This window comes from Cebus imitator, unplaced genomic scaffold (assembly GCF_001604975.1).
Source record: "Cebus imitator isolate Cc_AM_T3 unplaced genomic scaffold, Cebus_imitator-1.0 Scaffold121, whole genome shotgun sequence".
Classification (NCBI taxonomy): Eukaryota; Metazoa; Chordata; class Mammalia; order Primates; family Cebidae; genus Cebus; species Cebus imitator.
Genome location: NW_016107436.1, coordinates 4525783 through 4549792, shown reverse-complemented (window position 1 = coordinate 4549792; position 24010 = coordinate 4525783). Strand labels below are relative to the sequence as shown.

The window sequence follows — 24010 nt, the reverse complement described above, 5'->3', positions numbered from 1 at the left end:
AAAAAAAAAAAAAAAACCTATCCCAAAAAGAAGTCACTTGCAATTTTTAAACACCAAAAATAAATTGCATATACTGTAATTTCAGATAGTTCGGAAGGAATTACTATACATGCCTATAGTACAATTTGGCACAAAATGACCCACTCCCCAACTATATGTCCCCTTTCCACGTTGCCCACTCACTCCTAAACCAACAAGTCCGCTACCTAATGCTTCTGCTTCCACTATTCTACTGGAACAACCTGTGCTAAGGTCTGGAGATCTCCATGTCTAGTGGGCACCCGGCACTACTCGTCCTATTAGACATCTTGAAGCAGCAAGTGACACTGGATGTTCTCCCCTCACTGAAACATTCTTTTCTTGGCATTGGTGAGGCACCTCTCTGGCTTTGCTCCTCATTCAGCTGGCCCCTCTAGCCAGCCACTAAATACCACCACTCCTCACGACTCAGTTCCAATCTTCCTTTTCTTCTCACTCCACAGGCTTTCCCCCAAGAACCTCCTCCTCTTCTCAAGGCTTCAATTACGTAACAGTTATCCCTGGAAATTTCTCTTCCCTTATACCCAATATCTCATCTGTCTCAAGTCTTATATTCACAGATTTGTCCACTTTTAACCATCTCCACTGCCTTCACCCAGTATAGGATACTATCATCTTTGTTTACCCCATACATGTATTTTTTGTTTGAGGCGGAGTCTCGCTCTGTCGCCCAGCCTGGAATGCAGTGGTGCGATCTCTGCTCACTGCAACCTCTGCTTCCCAGTTTCGGGTAATTCTCCCACCTGAGCCTCCCGAGTAGCTGCGATTATAGGCATGCAACACCACACCCCACTAATTTTTGTATTTTTAGTAGAGACAGGGTCTCTCCATGTTGGTCAGGCTGGTCTCAAACTCCTGACCTCAGGTGATCTGCTCGCCTGGGCCTCCTAAAGTGCTGGGATTACAGGCGTGAGCCACTGTACCTGGCCCACATACATATTTTTTGAGTACACTGGAGACATGGTCTCACCTGAGGCAGTATAATGATTTACTCTTGTCCCTCCTCCATTTTTGTCTCCTCATTGTACTCAGAGTAGTGTTTTCAAAAAGCAAATGTGTCAGGACATTTAACAGGCCCCTTGTCTACCTCTCCAGCCTAACCCACCTCTGCCTCTGGCCTACAGTCCCACCAGGCTTTATCCTGTATGTGAAATGCTCTAGGGCCCTTGCACCGGAGGCTGTTTTTGCACATGCGCTGCCAGAACAGGCCTCCCTAGCCACTGACCTCCCACGCCTCCTCCTCCACTCATTTGTTAAATCTAAACCTTTCTTAACCACAGCTACACTCACATGCAGGCTCCGTATCTTTGTTGTTCTTACTGTACACGCTACCCAGGGACTCCTTGATTCACGTCTCCTTCCTCCCCTTGCCGACTGTGTGCTGTGTGAGAGCAGAGACTCCATCTGAACACAATCACCACTCTAGCCCCTGCAGGGGCCCCTTGAAGGAGCTCCATATATACACAGAGGGTAAAACAATTATTTCTGAGAGAAAATGCCAAATTTGTGTTTGCTTTGTCATTTCCCTGGCCACACACACATACCTTTTCAGTGTTTTTACACAAAAGAAATTAATATAATAACCTGGCTGTAATCCAGGGCACCATTATCTACCTAGGAATAGAGAAGCCTATCTGTTTTTGTCAGTTGTTTTTGAACTGTCTTTGTCATTGCCGTTTTCAATGATATGACTACAATATTCTCCTTCTCACATGTCTTACATAGGCCAGATGGCCTACACAACAAATACACAGAATGGCCTATTTAACAAGCCTGGATGGTTTTACGTGGATGAGAATTAGCCTCTTTTTAACCATTCCAAGAGTACTTGAATTTAAAACAAAATAAAAACCATTTAACTGGGGCCGGGCACGGTGGCTCACGCCTGTACTGTAATCCTAGCACTTTGGGAGGCCGAGGTGGGTGGATCATCTGAGGACAAGAGTTCAAGACCAGCCTGGCCAACATGGTGAAACCCCGTCTCTACTAAAAATACAAAAAAAAAAAAAAAAAAAAAAAAAAAAAAAAAAAAAAAAAAAAAAAAAAAAAAAAAAAAAAAAAAAAAAAAAAAAAAAAAATTAGCCAGGTATCACGGCACATGCCTGTAGCCTCAGCTACTTGGGAGGCTGAGGCAAGAGAATCACTTGAACCTCAAAGGCAGAGGCTGCAGTGAGCTGAGATTGCACCACTGCACTCCAGCCTGGGTAACAAGAGCAAAACTCCGTCTCAAAAAAAAAAAAACCACACAAACACACACACACAAACACACACATACCATTTAACTATGTAAACTCATTCTTTGACTATTAAAATGATATAGATCTATGCTCCCTCTTGTGTCTCATTTATTAAAGGAAAGAGCTGGTTCTTTTCAGAAAAAGAGGGCAAGCACATCTTTGGTGCTTCCTCTATGCTCCCCCACAATTCTTAACCTTTTCTGTAGTCTCTTTAAGTTGGTCCTTTTTTTTTTTTTGAGATAGAGTCTCACTCTGTGCAGCAGCACGATCTCAGCTCACTGCAACCTCCACCTCCTGGGTTCAAGTGATTCTCCTACTTCAGCATCCTGAGTAGCTGGGATTACAGGTGTGTACTACCACACCCAGCTAATTTTTGTATTTTTAGTAGAGACGGGGTTTAACCATGTTAGTCAGGCTGGTCTCGAACTCCTGACCTCGTGATCCACCCACCTCAGCCTCCCAAAATGCTGAGTTTACAGGCATGTGTATTGGTCCTTTTACTGCAAGACGTATGTCTTCACATCTGTCTAATAAAAGTCTGAATTAATTTCAGTTACAGTGTGTGTGGTTTTAGAGATGGGGCCTTGCTTTGTCGCCCAAGCTGGAATGCAGTGGCATGATCATAGCTCACTATGCCCTCGACCTCCCCAGCTCCCACCTTAGCATTCTGGGTAGCGAGGACTACAGGCATGCATGCCCAGCTAATTTTTTCTAGGTTTTGTAGAGATGGGGTCTCACTATATTGCCGTGGCTGGTCTTGAACTCTTGGCCTCAAGTGATCTTCCTGCATCAGCCTTCCACAGTGCTGGGATTATAGGCATGAGCCACCATGCCCAGCCTAGTTACAGGGTTTTCTATTTAAATATCTTTTATTTATGAAATAGGCTTGTCAAATACCAGTTACAAGTTTCCATCTCCCACTCTCTAAGATCTAATGCTTCTAGGTATCAGTTTTCACTTATGTGAAGTGTGTGTGCTGCACAGTTCAACTGTAACTATCTGCGAAAGAGTCTAACTTACCTATGTTGAATTCTAGCTCTGCCCCTTACTACCTGTGTAGTTTCAGACAAGTTTCTTGAACTCCCTGAGATTCAGTTTCCTCATCTTATAGTGGTAATTATAGCTCATAAAGTTGTTTTGGGAATTAAGAAGATGATAAAAGTAAAGCACTCACCAAAACATAAGTATTCAATAAACAGAAATATTGTGAACATCAGATCATGCTCATAGATAATCCCTAAACCCCATTTAGGTTAAAATAAATCATCTTCCACAGCTAAATCGCCACAGCTGCTAACAATCAACAAGTACACTAATTTAATTTTCCTTTCTACTGATTTTCAAAAGTAGGTAACAAATAAGATGTGTAACAAGTTAAGAGTGAAAGGATAAAAATGTATCAAGTATAGAAAATCCACAAAAATGTTAAGTCATACATTGAAAAAGTATGCTATTGGTTGTAGAACTTTTCCAAAGTAGGCCATGATAAATTGGAGCAAAAGTCATCCTCTCCCTTACCATTTATTCTATTTGAACTACCTGCCATTGTTTCCCTTTCCCTGACCTTGAGCTCCCCCAAAATCCCCTGATCACCCAATTCCTTTATGTAGAAGGCCTTTTCCCAAACTTAGATTATCTAAAAATCCTGGCTATCCTTCTTTGAAAGCCCAGATCAAATGCCATGTCCTCTTCCCTGGAGCCTTCTCTAATTCCCTGAAACTATTATTTTTCTCCCTCTTCTGAATTCTTCAATACACCCTCACCAAGCATTATGGTTATTTATGCTTATAACCAGACAAGATATAGGTTTACATGTTACTGATGTTTACAACCAGATAAGATAATAACCAAGCATTCTGGTTATTATGCTTATAACGTCATCTGGTTTGCCTGACTATAAGCTTCTTGCAGGTAGGGGATACGTCTAAGGCAAACTCTCACCCCTAATAACTGGAATTCCAACACTGCCTTTGCATACAGTGATTATTCGATAATATTTCTAAGGGCTGGGCACACTGGCTCATGCCTGTAATCCCAACACTTTGGAAGGCTGAGGGAGGAGGATTGCTTGAGGCCAGCAGTTTAAGACCAGCCTGGGCAATGTAGTGAGACCCTGTCTCTAAAAAAAAAAATTGTTTTTAATTAGCCAGGTGTGGTGGCTAGGTAGTCCTAGCTACTTAGGAGGCTGAGATGGAAAGAGAGCATGAACACAGGAATGTGAGGTTGCAGTGAGCTATGACTGCACCACTACAGTCCATCCTGGGTGACAGAGCAAGATCCTATCTCAAAATAATATTCCTAAAATCAAAGAGTCAAGTAGCAATCAGTCTTCTAGATCTTGTCAACAAGCATGAAAAGCAGCCACCTTTTGCAAGGGGAAGTGCAATATTTACAAGAACAACACAGGGAAGAATGAAAGGAAATCAGGGTGTGCAAATAAAGTCTAAGAAGCATCTTAATACTAAAGTTACAAATAGTTCACTTTTGGTTACTCAAATAAGAGAATGTATAGCCAGAGGATACCACTGAAAAAGTCAGCCTAATTCTGCCTCATTGCCCTTGGTCTTTAAGGATTTGATTAGTTTTTCCACTTTTTGATTCCAAGTTGCAGTGTGCCTCCACTCGGGAGCTAGCGCTAAGGCCTGTGATTTGGAAGGAATGATAAATTCATTCATTGAATAAAGCAGTACTGTTTTCTCAGCAAAAGCCCTAAAATACTTCAAAGCCCATAATATTTCACTAAGCTTGGCCATTTGGGTTAAAATTTATTAGTCAACACAGAAAACTTTCTCATCAGACCCCATATATTCCATTAGGCATGATATATAATGTCTCCCAATGTCTAATTATTAACTAGAAGTGTGAGTAAATCACTCTTAGTATTAGGCCCTGATGAGTGAAGACAGAGTAAGAATTAAGCAATTCGAATGCTAAAGAACTTCTTGCCAATTTGCTTTTCTGTTTCCAACAAATAAAAGGAATTTTACAAGGACTTGGCGACTGACTTATGCCATTCTTTGTTTTTTTTCTTTTGAGATGAAGTTTTGCCCAGGCTAGAGTGCAATGGTGTGATCTCAGCTCACTGCAACCTTAGCCTCCTAGGTTCAAGCGATTCTCCTGCCTCAGCCTCCCTAGTAGCTGGGATTATAGGCAGGCACCATTACAGCCAGCTAATTTTGTATTTTTAGTAGTGACACAGTTCCACCATGTTGGTCAGGCTGGTCTCAAACAACTGATCCACCTGCCTTGGCCTCCCAAAGTGCTGGGATTACAGGCAACAGCCATTGGCCCCCCTTTTTTTTCTTTTTTTAAATTTAAGGAAGTCTTTTTTTTTATTTTTTATTTTTATTTATTTTTATATATTTTTTAAGAGATAGGGTCTTGCACTGTCACTCAGGCTGGAGTGCAGCAGCACAATCACAGTTTACTGTACGGACCTGAACTCCTGTGCTCAAGTTTCCACCTCAGCCTCCTGAGTAGCTGGAACCACAGGTGTAAGCCACCATGCCTGGTTAATTTTTTTACTGTTTATTTTTTATAGAGATGGGGTCTCACTTTGTTGCCCGGGCTGGTCTCAAGCTCCTGGCTTCAAGCAATCTTCCCACCTTGACCTCCCAAAGTGTTGGAATTGCAGGAGTGGGCCACTATACCCAGCAAGTTATACTTTCTAGTCAATACTAAAAGTAACAATGTACGGAAGGGGCTATTGTTTAGATTTTCCAAGAGTTTCCACTTCAACAATTCTGCCCATTGATCACTAGATGGATGTCTTGGGTGGGTACCTCCCCCTCCATTTATAATAAAGGTAGGAAGAAGGGTTATAGATCCTCTCCGATACCAGCTCAGCTACTATTTTTTAGCATTCCTTATTTAGCAAGGTTTCTTTTACTATATGATATGTCATTTGTGTTTAAAGAATAAAAAGGAAGTCATTCTGAACTAGAGAAGAATTCACAAGAAAGCGAAAGGGCAGTACTAACTTGTATTCTGTAATTATGTCCCTTAAGAACCAAAAGCCCAGCTGAAACTAATCTCTCCCTGTATTTCCAGCATTCTCCCTCTAGCATTCAGATGCCAATAATTCTTCAGCCTCACCAGAATCCATAAACCATCAATCCTGCTACCTTTTCAGCATCCCTCTTCCTCTCCTCCTGGGCTCGCTTCCCTCCTTACTCAGGTGAATGAGATTCCAGAATCCATCAGGATAATCACCCCTGACATACTCCCTGAACTCCCTTGCAAGCTGTCCCTTTGTTGTACAATCCCTTAAGGATAGGTGTATTTTGGAATTCAGAATGTTTCGTATTTTAGAAAGGTAACACATTGCATATGTTAGAAACGTGTCAGCAGAGTCTGGGGCAGCACTCCAAAGTCAAACACAAAATTTCTGTAGCAAAATACATATTCCCACATAAAGGGAATAAATAAGGCCTATACGCAGCTTCATGTTCATTCACATCAGGTGTTGCTACCACAATAGTTTGCCAAGCTTAAACAAAAGCTATGAGTTTTCAGGTTTTTAATCTCAGAAGTGTGGGGAAAGGTTTATTTACCTGTACTTCCCTGGCAAAACCCCAAGCCATGTTAAATCTCAGTACCTGCATCCACATGGATGAATGCGGTGAGAGAAAAGACGAGATCTTGCAAGCTGGCCTCACTCTCATATCATCACCAGTAACCTTCTGTGGGTTTTTTGGGCTACCTGACAGTGCAACTATGATTTCCTAGTCCATTCACTCTCTGAGGTGACTTTTTCTTACCCTCTCTTTTCAAAACCCCCACCTCCTCCTACATCTTATCACTCTCAGCTCCTTCATTCATAAAAAATAACATAAAATAACACAGAGGTACTCACATGAGGACTCCACACATGCTCTCAGCCCTTACCTCCCTGCAACTGTGTTCATACGTCTTGCCTTCCCTCTATCTGTCACACCAACCCCTCCCTACTTAGGTACTGTACTGACCAGAAGTTCTTACCTCTTTCCTGCAATGTCCATTTTTCCCTCTCTACAGGATCATTTCCATCCACATACAAAATACATCTCCTATGTAAAACTCTCTCTCAAACCTTCCAGCAGCTGTCCTGTCTCTATTCCCGTACAGCAAACCTCCTCAAAGTTGTCTATACTCACTGTCCCCAATTTATTTCCTCCCATTCTTTTGTTTTTCAGATGGAGTTTCACTTTTGTTGCCCAGGCTGGAGTGCAGTGGTGTGATCTTGGCTCCCTGCAACCTCTACCTCCTGAGTTCAAGTGATTCTCCTGCCTCAGCCTCCCAAGTAGCTGGGACTACAGGTGCATGCCACCACACCTGGATAATTTTTTGCATTTTTAGTAGAAACGGGGTTTCGCCATGTTGGCCAGGATGGTCTCCAACTCCTGATTTCAGGTGAGTGCTGAGATTACAGACATGAGCCACCATGCCTGCCCTCCTCCCATTCTCTCTTGAACTCTCTCCACCACTCTACTAAAAGAGTTCTTGTCAGCTAGATTCAGTGTCTCACACCTGTAATCCCAGCACTTTGGAAGGCTGAGGCAGTCAGATCACTGAGATCAGGAGTTTGAGACCAGCCTGGGCAACATGGCAAAACACCATCTCTACTAAAAATACAAAAATCAGCCAGGTGTGGTGGCGCATGCCTGTAGTTCCAGCTACTGAGGAGGCTGATGTGGGAGGATCATTTGAGCCTGGGATGCAGGTTTCAGTGAGACCCAATGCACTCCAGCCCTGGGGACAGAGTGAGACTCCTCTCAAAAAAAAAAAAAAAAAAGTTCTTATCAAGGTCACCAATGGCTTCTACTGGCTAAAACCAAGATCAATTCTTTCTCTCAGCCCTCGTCTTACTTGATCTACCTGCAGCATGAAGATTTACTCCCGTTTTTTCCTAAACGTTTAATAGTTTTAGCTGTTATATTTGGGTCTATGATCCACTATAAGTTAACTTCTGTGTAGGTGTGAGGGAAGGCTCCATCTTCATTCTTTTGCATATGGATATCCAGTTGCTCCAACATCATTTGTTAAAAAACAAAATGAAACAAAAAACTGTTCTTTTGCCCACTGAATTGTCTTGGTACTCCTGGTGAAAATCAATTAACTATAAATGTATTCCACTGATCTACATGCCTAGCCTTATGCCAGTACCACAATGTCTTGATCACTGGAGGTTTGTGGTAAGTTTTGAAACTGGAAAGTGTGAGTCTCCAACTTTGTTTACCCCCCGCCCAAGATTGTTTTGGCTATTTGGGGTCCTTCCATTTCCATGTGAATTTTAGAATCAGTTTGTTAATTTCTGTAAAAAGAGAAAAAAGGCAACAGGAATTTTGATAGGGATTGTTTTGAAGCTTTAGATCAATGTGGGGAGTACTGTCATCTTAACAATGCTAAGTCTTCTAATCCATGGACATGGGATAGCTTTCCATTTATTTAGATCTTTAATTTCTTTCAGCAATATTTATAATTTTCCATATGTTAAATCTTTCACCTTCTTGGTTAAGTTTATTCCTAGATATTTTATTCTTTTAGATGCTACTGTAAGAATAATTATTCTTCTAATTTCCTTTTCAGGTCATTTATTGCTAGTGTATAGAAACACAACTGATTTTTGTGCATTCACTTTGTATCCTGCAACTTTGTTGAATTCATTTATTAATTGGCTCTAGTAATTTTTTGGTGGCTTCTTTAGTACTTTTTTTTTTTTTGAGATGGAGTCTCGCTCTGTTGCCCAGGCTGGTGTGCAGTGATGCTATCTTGGCTCACTGCAACCTCCACCTCCCAGGTTCAAGCAATTCTCCTGCCTCAGCCTCGCAAGTAGCTGGGATTACAGGTGTGCACCAACACGCCCGGCTAATTTTTCTATTTTTAGTAAAGATGGGGTTTCACCATATTGGCTAGGCTGGTTTCGATTCCTAGCCTCAAGCTGATCCACCTGCCTTGGCTTGCAAAGTGTTAGGATGACAGGCGTGAGCCACTGCACCCAGCCAGTACTTTCTATACACAGGATTGTATCATCTGCAAATAAAAGATAGTTTTACTTCATCTTTTCCAATTTGTATGTCTTTTATCTCTTTTTCTTATCTAACTGCCCTGGCTAGAACCTCTACTATAATGCTGAATAAGTGGCAAGAGCAGATATCCTTGCCACTATTCTTAGGAGAAGCATTCAGTCTCTGGTCACTGAGTATGATGTAATTTGTGGTTTTTACAGATGCTCTTTTTTTTTTTTTTTTGAGACAGAGTCTCATTTTGTTGCCAGGCGCCAGGCTGGAGTGCAGTGGCATGATCTTGGCTCACTGCAACCTCCGCCTCCCGGGTTCAAGCAATTCTCCTGCCTCAGCCTCCCGAGTAGCTGGGACTACAGGCATGTGCCACCACGCCCAGCTAATTTTTGTATTTTTAGTAGAGACGGGGTTTCACCATGTTGGCCAGGATGGTCTTGATCTCTTGACCTCATGATCCGCCCACCTCAGCCTCCCAAAGTGCTGGGATTACAGGTATGAGCCACTGCGCACAGCCCTCATAGATGCTCTTTATCAGCGTGTATAATCCTTGGTGCAGGGTTGTTTCCTAGTATTTTGCTGACTTTTACATATGGGTCTGTAATTCTTTGCTTCCTTCGTTCCCTCCCTCCCTCCCTCCAGTATTTTGCTGAATTTTACATATTGGTTTGTACAGGTATTGATCGACTTACCACCTATGCAACTTACGACCATTCAACTTTACGACCACAATCACTAGCCATGACTGCTCCACATCTGGCAGCGCAAATGTTGCCCAGCTGGGCGTACGACAGTGCGGACCAGCTTCCAGCAGCACTACCATCTCCGCATGCACCATTTCAACTGTACATATAGCCTACTCAACTTACAACCAAATCGTGTTACGACCAAATCGTGTTACAACTGGTCCGCGGTCCTGACCGTGGTCGTAAGTCGAGCACTACCTGTAATTTATTTCCCTCCCTCCCTTTTCTCCCTTCCCTTGCTTCCCTCCCTCCCTCCTTCCTTCCTTCTCTTTCTCTCCTTTCTTTCCTTCCCTTCTTTCCTTTTTCCTTCCCTCTCTTCTTCCCCTTCCCTCCCCCCCTTCCTTGCACAATCACAATTCACTACAGCCTCAACATCCCTTCCTCCTTCCCTCCCTCTCTTTTTTCCTCTTTTCTTTTTCTTTCTCTCTCTCCTTTCCCTTTCTTCCTTCCTTCGTCTTTTTCTTTCTCTCTCTTTATCACAATTCACTGCAGCCTCAACCTCCCAACCTCAAGCAGATCCTCCCACCGCAGTCTCCCAAATAGCTGGGGCTACCGGTAAGAACCACCATGCCCAGATAGATTTTTTGCTTTTTATAGAGACAGGGTCTCCCTACATTGCCTAGACTGGTCTCAAACTCCTGGGCTCAAGCAATCCTCCTGCCTTGGCCTCTCAAAATACTGGGATTACAGGCATGAGCCACTGCACCTGGCCTATAATATGTTCTTTGGGATGTTTTAGTCTGGTTTGGGTATCACGATGATACTGAATTCACCTTTTTTTGTGGGGGAGGGGGTTGGTACAGAGTTTCATTCTGTCAGGCTGGAGCGTAGTAGTGTGATCATAGTTCACTGCAGCTTCAAACTCCTGGGCTCAAGTGATCCCCTCCTTGAAACACTTTCTTTACATGCAACCTGGAAAATAACTCTTCTTTATTCTCTCTTACTTCACTGGTTGCTCCTTCTTCATCACTTTTGTTGCTCCTTCCCATCTCCCCAGTCTACAAATGTTTGAATGTCCCAGGACTTGGGCTTTAAATCTCTTCTCTTTTTCTCTCTACCTTCATTTTCTAGGTAATCTCATTCAGTCTCATGGTATTAATTACAATCTATATGCTGATGGCTCACAAATTTATACCTTCAGCCTGGACCTTCCCATGAATCCCAAATATATATATATATATATATATATATATATCTCCTCAACAACTCCACATGAATGTGGCAGAAGTATCATAAACAATATAACTAATCTGTAACCAAAATAAAGCCAATATAGGTCCACAGGGGTTGGGAGGAGGCAACAATATAACCAAAACTGAGCTTCTGATTTCTCTTCCAAACTAGCTTCTCTCACTGTTTTTTTCCATCTCTGTAAATAGCAACTTAATACCTCCAACTGCTCAGACCAAAACTTTAATAGTCATTCTTGACTACTCTCTTTCATATACCACATACAATCCACCAGCAAATCCTGTGTCAGCTCAAACTCCAACATAAATCCAGAATCCAACCACTTCTCTCTTCCAAAACCACTCTAGTGTAAGCCACTGCCATTTGTTGCCTGCATTATCACTTGAGTCTTTTAACTGGTCCCCTGTCTACCAGCCTGTCCCATATTCTCGTGTCTACTCTTAATACAGCCATTAGTGATCCTTTTAAAATATGAGTCCAATCACACTACTCTTCTATATTCAAAATCCTTTGGTAGTTTCCCATCTCAGCCACATCCAAGTGCTCCAGTGGCCTACGAGGTCTCACAGGACCTGGCCTCCCATTACCTCTGATTTCCTCTCCTACCATCCTCTTTCTTGCCTTCTCCCCCACCGTTCCCCAGTGACTTTGGCCTCCCTGATTTTCCTGGAACATGCTAGCCTCGGTTTTGCCTCAGGGTCTGTGCACTTGCCATCATCCATCCCCTTTGTCCCTAACGCTCTTCCCCAGACACCTGCATAGCTCTGTTTGTCACCTCCTCAGGTCTCTGCTCAAATATCTTTATCTCCTAAACATCCTAAGTGAAAACAGTAACCATCACTTCCCTATCCTAGGGCTCGCTTTCACCATACCCCATCTCATCATTCTCTACTGCATTTGTCACAATGTAGTTCCCTGTTTTATCCTGCCACTAAGCTAGAATGAATGCTCATGAGGGCAGGAACTTTGTTTTCTTCCAGCCTGTAATGGAGCTCCAAGAGAGCTTTCTGTGGTAATGGAAATGTCTACATTTGCACTGTCCAATAAAACAGCAACTAGCACATGTGGTTGCTTAGCACTTGAAATATAACTAGTGTGACTGAGGAGTTGAACCATTTATCTTACTCTTTTTAAATTAACCAAAATTTAAATCCACAGTCACATGTGGTTACTACATTAGACAGCACAGCCTAGGACAGCAGTTACTCAATAAATACACAAAGATACTCAAATAATTGTTGAACGAATGGAAGGAAAAAAGAAATATGACTTTTTTCATCTTTAACTTTTTATTATAGAAATTTTCAAACATCCACAAAGGCAGACAATAGCAAAATGAACCTTCTTCTACCTATCATCAGTCTGAAGGTTCTTCTACCCTGAAATAAGTGTCAGTGGAAACCAGCATCTCAATCTGACTTCCAACAATGATTACATTCTTGGAAAATATGGAATTTGTATTATCCAATGTTTATGTCAAATAGCGCCTCATAAGGCCTTTTACACGTTATAGAGAAATTACTGTAAAATTAGATCATGCTTATGTTGAGGGGTAAACCAGTAAGCTAATGAATGTTTGAGGCATGTTTGTGAGAACGGTAGAGAACCACATGTGCATTGTTATATCAAATACCTGATTGTTCTTTTCAACATTTGTTTTCTCCACCTTAATTTTATTAAAGTCACATTAATTTTGTGACTACAGAGAATTAGAGAGATCTTCACAAATTCTTTGGGCAGGGATTTTGGTTTTACTAGCCTTTATAAACCTAGCATCTGGCATAATAAAGGCGTTCTTTTGTTGTTGTTGTTGTTGTTGTTAGAAACAGGGTCTCACTATATTGCCCAGGCTGGTCTTGAACTCCTGGACACAGGCTATCCTCCTGCCTTGGCCTCCCAAAGTGCTGGGACTATAGATGTGAGCCACCATGCTCAGACTAATAAATGTTAACTGAATAAAGCTTAAAACTGTATAAAAGTGATATTTGTGAATTGTCAGAGTGCTAAAAGATACAGTAGATCTCAAATTTCCTAAACAGATAGAGATTTGAAAATTAAATGCTCAAAGAATTTTGAAACTTGTCCAATCAGAAGGGACTATAATGTGCCAGAAAGAAAATCAAACTGGGAGCAAGAACGCAGGTTTCAGTGTCCTAATTCACTAAGTGGGTAATCTTACAACAGTCACATACTTCCTTCACGGTCCATTTTCCTCACTTGCAAAAAGAGAGTTTGGACTCGATGGTCTCCAAAGATGCTATCCAAATTGTAAGTTATTGGGATACAGATGGTATTTAGTTATGTGACTAAGTTCTTTAGTGGTGATTTGTGACATTTTGGTGCACTCATCACCCAAGCAGTGTGCACTGCACCATATTTGTAGTCTTCTATCCCTTGCCCCTCTCCCACTACTCCCTGTGAGTCCCCAAAGTCCACTGTATCATTCTTATGCCTTTGTGTCCTCATAGCTTAGCTCCCATATATCAGTGGGAACATATGATGTTTGGTTTTCCATTCCTGAGTTGCTTCAGTTAGAGTAATAGTCTCTAATCTCATCCAGGGCACTGCAAATGCTGTTAATTCATTCTTTTTTATGGCTGTATAGTATTCCATCATATACATACACTACAGTTTCTTTATCCACTCGTTGATTGACAGGCATTTGGTTGGCTCCACAATTCTGCAATTATGAATTGTGCTGCTATAAACATGAGTGTGCAAGTATCTTTTTCAAGTCATGACTTTTTTTCCTCTGGGTAGATACCCAGTAGTGACACTGCTGAATCAAATGGTAATTCTACTTTTAGTTCTTTAAAGAATCTCCACACTGTTTTCCACAGCAGTTGTACTAGTTTACATTCCCATCAGCAGTGTAGAAGTGTTCCCTTTCGCCACAACCATGCTAGCGTCTACTGTTTTTTGACTTTCTGATTACAGCCACTCTTGCAGGAGTAAGGTGGTATCACACTGTGGTTTTCATTTGCATTTCCCTGATCATTAGTGATGTTGAACATTTTTTCACATGTTTGTTGGCCATTTGTATATCTTCTTTTGAGAACTGTCTATCCATGTCCTTAGCCTACTTTTTGATGGGATTGTTTGTTTTTTTTCTTACTGATTTGTTTGAGTTTGTTGTAGAATCTGGTTATCAGTCCTTTGTCAGATGTACAGATTGTGAAGATTTTCTCATAATACATACACATTTTTGAAGATGCCTATTAACTTCCCCTTTCTTTGCTAAATCATTTTTTTCCTATACGTTACTTTTAAAGGAGCAACACATTAATATCAAGACTTCATGCCTACTTTAGTGAAGAGGTAATGTCTCCATTTCTTGAGGAGTGCCAAATTCTGTACTTGAGGCTGCTAAAATACTGCTGGGATCCTGTGTTTAATTTATACTCAGTCAGCTGACACTGGGCTTATTAGTACAAAAAGGGTAATTTTGGCCACATATTTGCCTAGCAAACTCTCCAGGTATCACTTGTGTTTGAAAAAGTTTCTTCAATACTTCTAAGCCAATTCTATCTCGTTCCTTGCTAGCCCTGTAAAATGTACTGTTTTAGGCTTCGTTCTGAGGTTTTACCTTTGTTTAAACAAAGTAGTAGTACTAAAGTCATGCTCTGATGTTTTTTAAAGCAAGAAAGCCGAAAGAAATGAGGGCCAGTCGTGTGCACCTTACCTTGACACTCCTGTTTGATGAAATTTCTAGACTTTGCATTTAAAATGTGGCTTTTGCTTCCTGTTCTGTGCAGCTTCCACAATAGTGAGCCCAAGCTAGCAACCAAATGCTAATATTGATGCCATACCTGGGTCTAAGCACTGACAGATATACAATGGCAGCACTGTTGGTGGAAAATGTCTTAAGCAGAAACTACCATGTAGTTCCAATAAAATTCTTATACATGGTATATAAAATAATCTTGCAGTTATTAAAACTGGAATTTAATTGGCCCCCAGTAGGTATTTTCTTTGAGTTTTTTAAAAACACCATTACTATGCCCCGAGAAACCTAATTCCATGCTATATCTTCAATCATAATTTCAATTTTAAATTTTCATGTATGTATGTATTTATGAGACAGGGTCTCACTCTAGCCCAGTCTAGAGTGTAGTGGTATGATCTTGGCTCACTGCAGCTTCAATCTCCTGGTCTCAGATAATTCTCCCACCTCGGCTTTCAAGTAGCTAAAACTACAGGCATGAGCCATCACATCCGGCTAATTTTTTTTTGCTTTTGTAGAGACAGGGTTTCACCATGTTGCCCATGCTGGTCTCAAACTTCTGGGCTCACGTCATTGACCCACTTTGGCCTTCCAAAATGCTGAGATTATGGGTGTGAGCCACAATGGCTGGCCAATTTTAAAATTTATCGACTTCATACATATGTCCTCTCTAAAATAATCATAAATCTATGTGTAATAAGTTTCACCCAACTTTTCAGAAACACTATCCAGATCTCACATAACAGCAATATTTTAAAGTAAAACTAAAACAAAATACTGCCCTGAACAGAAGGCATATATTATCCAACAACTCATTCATAGAGGCAGGTTCAAATCAGACTTTAAAACATGTTATTAGCCATCAATTGAACCACTGGAAAAATACATGCCAATAGTAAGAATATCATCCTGCCAGACTGGGCGCGGTAGCTCACAGCTGTAATCCTAGCACTTTGGGATTTACTTGAGCCCAGGAGTTCAAGATCAGCCTGGGCAACATGGTAAAACCCCGTCTCTACAACAAATACAAAAATTAGCTGGATGTGGTGGTGCCTGTGTATAGTTCTAGCTGCTTGGGAGGCCGAGGTGGGAGGACTGCTTGAGCCCAGGAAGTTGAGGCTGCAGTGAGCTGAGATCACACCACTGCACTCCAGCCTGGGCATCAGAGTGAGACCCTGCCTCAAAAACAAACAAACAAAATAAATACATAAAAACAAGATATATAAAAAATATCTATTACCATTAACATAAGTGTAGCTTGAGACATCTCTCATTCACACTGAAATCTAAATGCATACAATTCCACCACATCACCTGTCCTTATTAATCACTCACCAATTAAAGTAAACCATCTTGTCAGAAAGCCTGCCTCTTCTCTATTTCTCAACATTACCAACTTTTAATAGTTCACTGAATTAGTAATTACTTGTTTATGGCATTATCCAACGTCTTAGATACAAAAGTTCAGCATGTGGCAATGTCAGTTATAGACATGTCCTGATGGCAAATGAAAGAAGAAATTTAACCCATCAAAGTGGTCATCAAAAGAGCAAAACCTATTATGCCTTTCTCTAGACACTCCTGGCTAGATTCAAAGTGACAGGACAAACCAGATCAAAACTAAACAGAGCTAGAAGCAACATATAAAATCCTAATGAACCCTTGGAAATCTAGGTATTGATCTGTCGACATCTAGGCTCAATTAGTCCTTTCAGAACAAAATATCTCATGAAGTGACAAGAAACTAGTTTGTGATCTGGGATATGAAAAGAATAAAACCAATCACTTTATATAGTTTATTGCTAAGTGCAGTTATATCACAATATGAGGATCTTGTGAGGATTAAATCAAGACACGTGCCAAGTACCTATCTGCTTAGCCCAGGGACTGGCACGCCACTAGTGTTTAGCAAATCCTGGTCCTTCCCTGATTCTTTAAAAAAGATGATCTGATGGTTTTAAAACAAAACAAAACAAAACAAAAGCCTTAAATGGTGACACAGACAACACATCTGAAGAGGACTTAATGTTATAAAGTAGCAGATAGGATCATGACAATAACAAGCAGATACTGAAAATGTTTCTGAATGGCTCATCCTTCATGGTCATTTACAACCTTCATGTTTTGTGAAATTGCCTTTAGGAATGAGCTTTGACAAGAAATAGACCAAATGTAAAGTAATTCCGTTTGGAAGTAAAATCCTGCAATGCTTTTCTGCAGCAGGGAAACAGTTCCTCTCGTAAAACCTTCACCACTGGCTATACTTCACACTTTCAGCAATTCCAGTTTCCAAGCTGGTAACAAAACTATAAAGCTAATTTTTTCATTAGAATTGTTAAGTAACAGAAGTTGAATAAATCATTTGTCTTCTAAGGAAAAATATTGCTTTCTAACACAAAATACTTTTTCTGGTTCTATGAAAATAAAGCTTATTTATTCACAAACTGAAAACCGTAATACTACAGTGAAATCTCTTTATGGCTCAGTAATGAAATATTTAAGAAATAGGCCGGGCGCGGTGGCTCACGCCTGTAATCCCAGCACTTTGGGAGGCCGAGGCGGGTGGATCACGAGGTCAAGAGATCGAGACCATCCTGGTCAACATGGTGAAACCCCGTCTCTACTAAAACTACAAAAAATTAGCTGAGCATGGTGGCGCGTGCCTGTAGTTCCAGCTACTCAGGAGGCTGAGGCAGGAGAATTGCCTGAACCCAGGAGGCGGAGGTTGTGGTGAGCTGAGATCGTGCCATTGCACTCCAGCCTGGGTAACAAGAGCGAAACTCTGTCTCCAAAAAAAAAAAAAAAAAAAAAAAAAAAAACTCTGTCTAAAAAAAAAAAAAAAGAAAAAGAAAAAAGAAAAGAAATAAAGGTATGGAAAGAACAAGACTTGGTCTAAGAAATCCTGAAATTAACTACCAGTGTTGCCTTCTACTCTATGTTATCAGGAAGTTACTTCTCAGGGTCTCAGTTGCTTCTACGGTTCTTTTCAGCTCTAAAAATAAGATTATTTATGATATCAGATACTATCTTCTATGGCCCACATACATACATATGCATACACATGTAAGTTTTCATATATGTGAAACTCATTATGACCACATTAAAAAACACAGAAATGAAAACTCATATGCACACACGCACACACACACACACACACACACGTACCACTGTTAAATGATACAAATGTATTTTAAAAGTTATAGTAACTTAAAGCCCATTAAGAAACAAAGAATAAAACTGTGAATGAGTACGTGTGTGTAGAGGGGGAGTGTTCTGACCCCACACATCATTTTCAGTAGTTAGGGCATTTACACAGCTTCAAGACACCTGAATTAACCAAGTAAGCCTTTAAACCCTTACAATGGAACATTAAAATTCAATGTGGCTATAATCTCTTCTTTACAAAACATGAACCCAAAGAGTCTGGCTTCAAGTATGGTTTTAAAAAAACTGAAATGTATTATATTCACCACCCAGCTCTTCCATATGACCATGTTAAAACACACACACACACACACACACACACACACACACACACATACACAAATGAAAACTCACAGGCCCACTGTAATATATTGAACCACTTCTGAATGCAACACTTAGCTCAGGCTTACTACTCTAACAAATAAAGGAAAGCACTTTATGAAGCCAATTTAATTGGGAGGTGACAGAAAACATACAGCCGATTTCTTTAGCCTTATCACTGAATTGGCTTCAGCTCCAATCTCTGGCAAATCCCACTCAACAGAAGAAATTAACCAGGTCAGCAGAACAGGTGCTACCTTGTGTCTGTCAAGGGCCTGGCATCACCACAATTACTTGCACACAATGAAGCAGTAATCTTTATAGATCATCTCTCCCAAGAAGCATATTGGGGAGGGGGGAGGAAAACTGAAGGGTAGAGGGAGTGGGAAGAAAAAGGGGAATGGGAAGCAAAGAGAAAAGGCAAGAAAAGAAAATGAATGTGCAGCTGCCTTGCAGCTCAGCAGATGTCGGAATGTGATGTACGAGGCTAGGATAAGCTGTCGCAGCCTGCTGCCAAAGAGTGGTAAGTGATTAAAGCCTGCACAGTTCTAAGCACCATATTTAGAATCTGCGGGGTTTCAAGACTTGCACCCATTCCTCGCTGTGCTGCCAGATGTTGGCAACTGGTCCAGTTCCTACTGACTCTGCATGGATGGCAGCAGTTGGTGTAGCAGCAAAGCAATCTGGAATGCTTCCGGAGATGCTGTACATTAACAAGTGTCACCCATCATTCACCTTTACAGAAGGCTGAAACAACTCCAATTTGCTGCCACTTCCCTCTTGGGAAACAGCCAAGATAAAGTTGTGCCTGGCAGCCCCATTTGTTTCACTCAGGTGTTTCAGCTGCCTTGCTGACCTCTATTAGTTTAAGTTTTAATTTAGATTAACCCCAGCACCCCAATTAACCGGCAAGGGGAAAAGCTAAGATGCGACTAGTCATAACTCTGAAATCAGAATTTATCGAAGTTAAAATTATTAATTGGGATGAAGGGCCAATCAAGTAATGCTACTTCTTTTTAAACGGACCTCCAGGCAAAAAAAAAAAAAAAAAAAAAAAAAATCTTTCAGAGTAAGGATTGCCAATAGAGGCAACTTCTCCCCAGTAATTTCAGTTTATTTTATTAAGCCTATTTAATTTATGATGCACTTTCCATCGAACAATGTACACTTCAATTAATGAGGACTGGAACATTTTTGATTGTCTCCCGTGATCTCACACAATTATACAGCATTAATATCCCATATCAGGTACTTCCTTAGACACTCCAGAACAAAATAGAGTTCCTTACTCTTCTGACAAATGAATATAATAAGAGAAGCGGAAAAAAGAATCAGGACTTCTGACAGGGAACAGTGGCAGCCACACCAATCCTTTTTCCTGTACCCTCTCATCATTACTTTTAAGACTTACTTATGGCAATAATTTTATCAAACATTACAGGATGAATTAAAAAATTAATAGAAAGTCAATCTTTCTCTTTTTAGGGCAAAACCAGAGGTATCCCCAATATAGAATCACTTGTTCTATATTGACTTTACACGTAATTTTCCTAAGAAGTCCCTTTCTTCATATTCATAGACACAGTACAGCAGTCATGGTTAAACCCTCAACAAGCAGTCGCAAATTATTCGGCAAAAGTTAGCACATTAAAAATTTGACAGAGAAAAAAATTATCTTGATAAACAATGGCTGAACAATAATTGACATATCACTGCTGAACAGAGTCCTTGATTCTCCACTAAGCTAGAAAGGGTACAGCAAGCTTAACACACTCTCTATTAAGAAGTATAACTTGTCAAGAGACTCAGGAATACAGGAAGTTATTTCAGTTCTTTAGAATAGCCCGAATGTTTAGTCTATCTTAACAGTCTCCGGCAGGCATCATTAAAAAGAACAGCATGCCAGCAGAGAGTAATGTCAGGGAAAGAAGTGAGGGAGTCTGTGAAAACATATTGCGAACTGGGCTATATTTCAACTTCTACCAGTTCCATCTTCAATGCACTATACTCTTATTGTAATCAACAGTTGCAGACATTCTCAGTACATACTTAACTGACTTCAACAGGCACAAAAGACACTAAGAACAAGATTTAACAGTAATAGAATCAGTAGTGCAATTCAAGAACTCTGGGATCCCAGCCCTCCAGTTCCACGTCCCATTCTAATAGTAATGAGACAAGAAACCAAACACTAACAAATCCTCCATCCTCAAAAATGGCTCAGAAAGAAGAAACCACTTGACTCAAAGAAAAACCTAAAACTGTTCTACAGATAATTTACACTCAAGCAACAACTAACAAAGTAACTATAGCTGTTTTCATTTCAAAGGGAAAACATAAAATAGAAGAAAAGCAACAAATCCACAATGACACCATAAGTCAATTTTGAATGTAGGAGTTCTAATCACTGTCTGACTCTATCCTTCCAAAATAAGCAACATTTTTGTTCAGAGAATTCTATAAGCTGCTTTAAAATGCTAAAACCTTTTGCAATGAGAGAGTGTCTAAGTCTCACCTGGTGGTAAAAGTCATCATCATCAAAGATTTCTTCATCCAAGTCCTTCAGATGAGCATTGGCAGGGGCTTGAGGAAGGATCTCCTGCATTAACAAGGAGTAAGAAAAGAGTGAATCCCGGTAAGGCTATCTAACTAATGTAGCTACTATAAATAATATGTAGAATAGCCAAAGCACTGTTTTCCTTAAGATATAAAAAGTTCTTAAAATTAAAAAATGAAACAGTCCAATATAAAAACAGGCAAAAACATTAACAAGCAGTTGACAGAAAAAGAACCATAAATAATCATATGAAAACATGTTTACCCTCATTCTAATTAAGTATGTGTAAATTAGAATGAGAAGACACCATTTTTCACCTCTAAGAATGGCAACACTTAGTACTAAAGAACACAGCTGGAGGGACTGGAAATTTATGCAGCCTTTTTGGAGGCAATTTGGCAACATCTATCAGAATTCGGTGTCTTTTCTTTAACATTTCCACTTCAACAAATCTACCTACATGTTTATAAACGAACACGTAATAAATGTACAGGAATCTTTCCTGTAGCACCGTTTCTAAAACTGGAGACAACATAATATCCCTTGTCGAATAAATGATAGTGCATATCCATAAATGGAATACCCTGCAGTCGTTAGGAAAATGAGGTAGATCTCTAGGTAATGAATGGAAAGAGTATCTAGGATACATTAGATTTTGAAAGTTGCAAGACTTTAAATGTGCTTGTAGTATTTTACATATTTATGCACCTATAAATGTCTATCTCATTTAGTTAAAAAAGGCAACCATATTCATATATATATATTTACTATATAGTTACACAAATAGAAAAAAACAAAAACTTGTTACAACTATTAATACTGGTAAAACCTGAGGAGTGAAATTTTCAGAGTAGAGAATTTTACTTTTCATTTTAAGTTGTTATAAACTAAAAAAGCATTAAGTATATATTTCTTCTATAATTAAAAAAATTTAAATGTTTCCTTTAAACAAAAGAATTTGACTATTCCACTTTGGGACCCGTTCTGAAGTACCTAAATGGCAAACATTGAGCCTAAAGTACACACTTGTTTCAATACTGACATTTCTACAGAAGTAGCTTTAAAATTGGATTTTGAAAATTGGATTATGACTGCTTCCACTACCAGACTCCTGCATCAAACTCAAAATTAAGAGACAATGACACATAGGAGTTAATAGAAGCCCCATTTTTAAAAACTTTCTCCTTTAACATACACTTAAATTTCTCTCAATAATCCAGCAAAGTAGTGTTGCTTTCCTTTCTCTCACTAACCTCTTATACAAACACATAACAGCTACAAATTTGTCAGCTAATTAGCCTCATAGAAACTATTCCCCAGAATCACTGCATCACAGAGTTATTACCGGTTCTCCTGGAAAACTCTCTGGGACAGGCTGAGCTGCTGGTTCAGGTTTGCCAAGCACTCGATAGACAGAGCGCTTGGTCTGGGTCCTTCGAAGTAATCTCTCTTTGTCCATCAGAATATGATCGATCTGAGTCAAGATTGAGTGTTCAAAGGCACCAAAACCCTGCAACAACATTAAGCAGTGTCAGATAATGCAGAAAATCAGTGCTGAAGGCAGCTACACTGGTTTCTCTATCTTTCTGTGTCACCAGAGAGACGATTGTCTTTTCAGGAGAGACTTTCTGTAAAGGACTGAGTTTGTGAGTGGCTATAATTGTTCTTTAAAAAAAGTTAGTCTTAAGCAGGTTATATCGCTTTTCTATGCGCACAGATTAACTTCTGATATTTTAATAATTATTGCTTTGAAATTCACTCCTTTGAAATATTTTGTATTTTCAGCGCTTGAACACTTATAAAGCCTCAATTTTAAGGATAAAACATTCTTTCTAATAAAGTTAAAATCCCAAGTCTGAATTGTATAAACCCCAGTGCCAGAAGTTCAGCAGATTTTGCTGTAGAAGTGAATGATTACCATTACAACATGACAACATCCACATAAATGAGCTGTGGTTCCAATTTTTTAAAACTGCTTCAGGTTGCCTCAACCTAGCTTACACATACATGCATGCATATACACACTTGCCTTCCCTAGTTTTCCAGAAGCCAGCTTGGTTTTATCGTGCCATTTCTGAAGCGTGCGGTTCCTGAAGACTGTAAAGTCAGCAAAGCGCTTTGCCATGAAGCTGGGATAGTCATCCATTTCCAGCTTCCTCTTTGCAGGGACCCTTTTTCGTTGCTGCTTCTTCTCTTCTACCAGCTCATCATCTTCACTAGAAATTTCCTCACTAGAAAACCAGTAAGAGTACTACGGCCAATGTAAACAAACATTACTTAAATTTAAAAAGCTAGGCTCACATAAAGGAGAGAGAATATTTAGGCCTCCTGTTCTGTTTCCATTTAAAATAACACCAAAGATACGAGGATAGCTTTTGCTGTTGAGAAGAATGTTCATAAGATCAATCAAAAACTAGTGTAACTTTTTTTTTGAGACGGTCTCTGTTGCCCGGGCTGGAGTGCAGTGGCGCAATCTTGGCTCACTGCAACCTCCTTCTCTTGGGTTCAAGCAATTCTCATGCCTCAGCCTCATGGGTAGCTGGGATTACATCTGTGCGCAATCATGCCCAACTAATTTTTTTTTGTATTTTTAGTAAAGATGGGTTTCACCATGGTGGCCAAGCTGGTTTCGAACTCCTGGCCACCAGTGATCCACCCGCCTGGGCCTCCCAAAGTGTTGGGATTACAGGCATGAGCCACCATGCCCAGCCTCATGTAACTTTTAAAATAAATATAAAAAGAACTAGTTTCAAAATATTTTTTAAAAGATATGCAAACCATCAAAATAAATGAGGTTTTAAAAGAATTATTAGAAATGTGTATAAACCAGGACTGTACTATTATAGAACAATCTTTAAAAATGAAGCATATAGGCCAGGCGCGGTGGCTCACGCCTATAATCCCAGCACTTTGGGAGGCCGAGGCGGGTGGATCATGAGGTCAAGAGATCGAGACCATCCTGGTCAACATGGTGAAACCCCGTCTCTATTAAA

At 40.2% G+C, this 24010-nt stretch overlaps 1 protein-coding gene across 2 annotated transcripts in view; it reads right to left on the bottom strand.

The window, feature by feature from the left end:
- Positions 1–24010, bottom strand: part of AATF (apoptosis antagonizing transcription factor) — a 114629-nt gene that overhangs the window by 48373 nt on the left and 42246 nt on the right. For both annotated transcript variants that reach the window (XM_017539855.2, XM_017539856.2), the window contains 3 exons: positions 23047–23248; positions 22363–22527; positions 20976–21059 (listed from right to left, as the gene is read on the bottom strand). In XM_017539855.2, coding sequence (XP_017395344.1) covers positions 20976–21059; positions 22363–22527; positions 23047–23248 — 451 coding nt within the window. The remainder of the gene's footprint in view (positions 1–20975; positions 21060–22362; positions 22528–23046; positions 23249–24010) is intronic.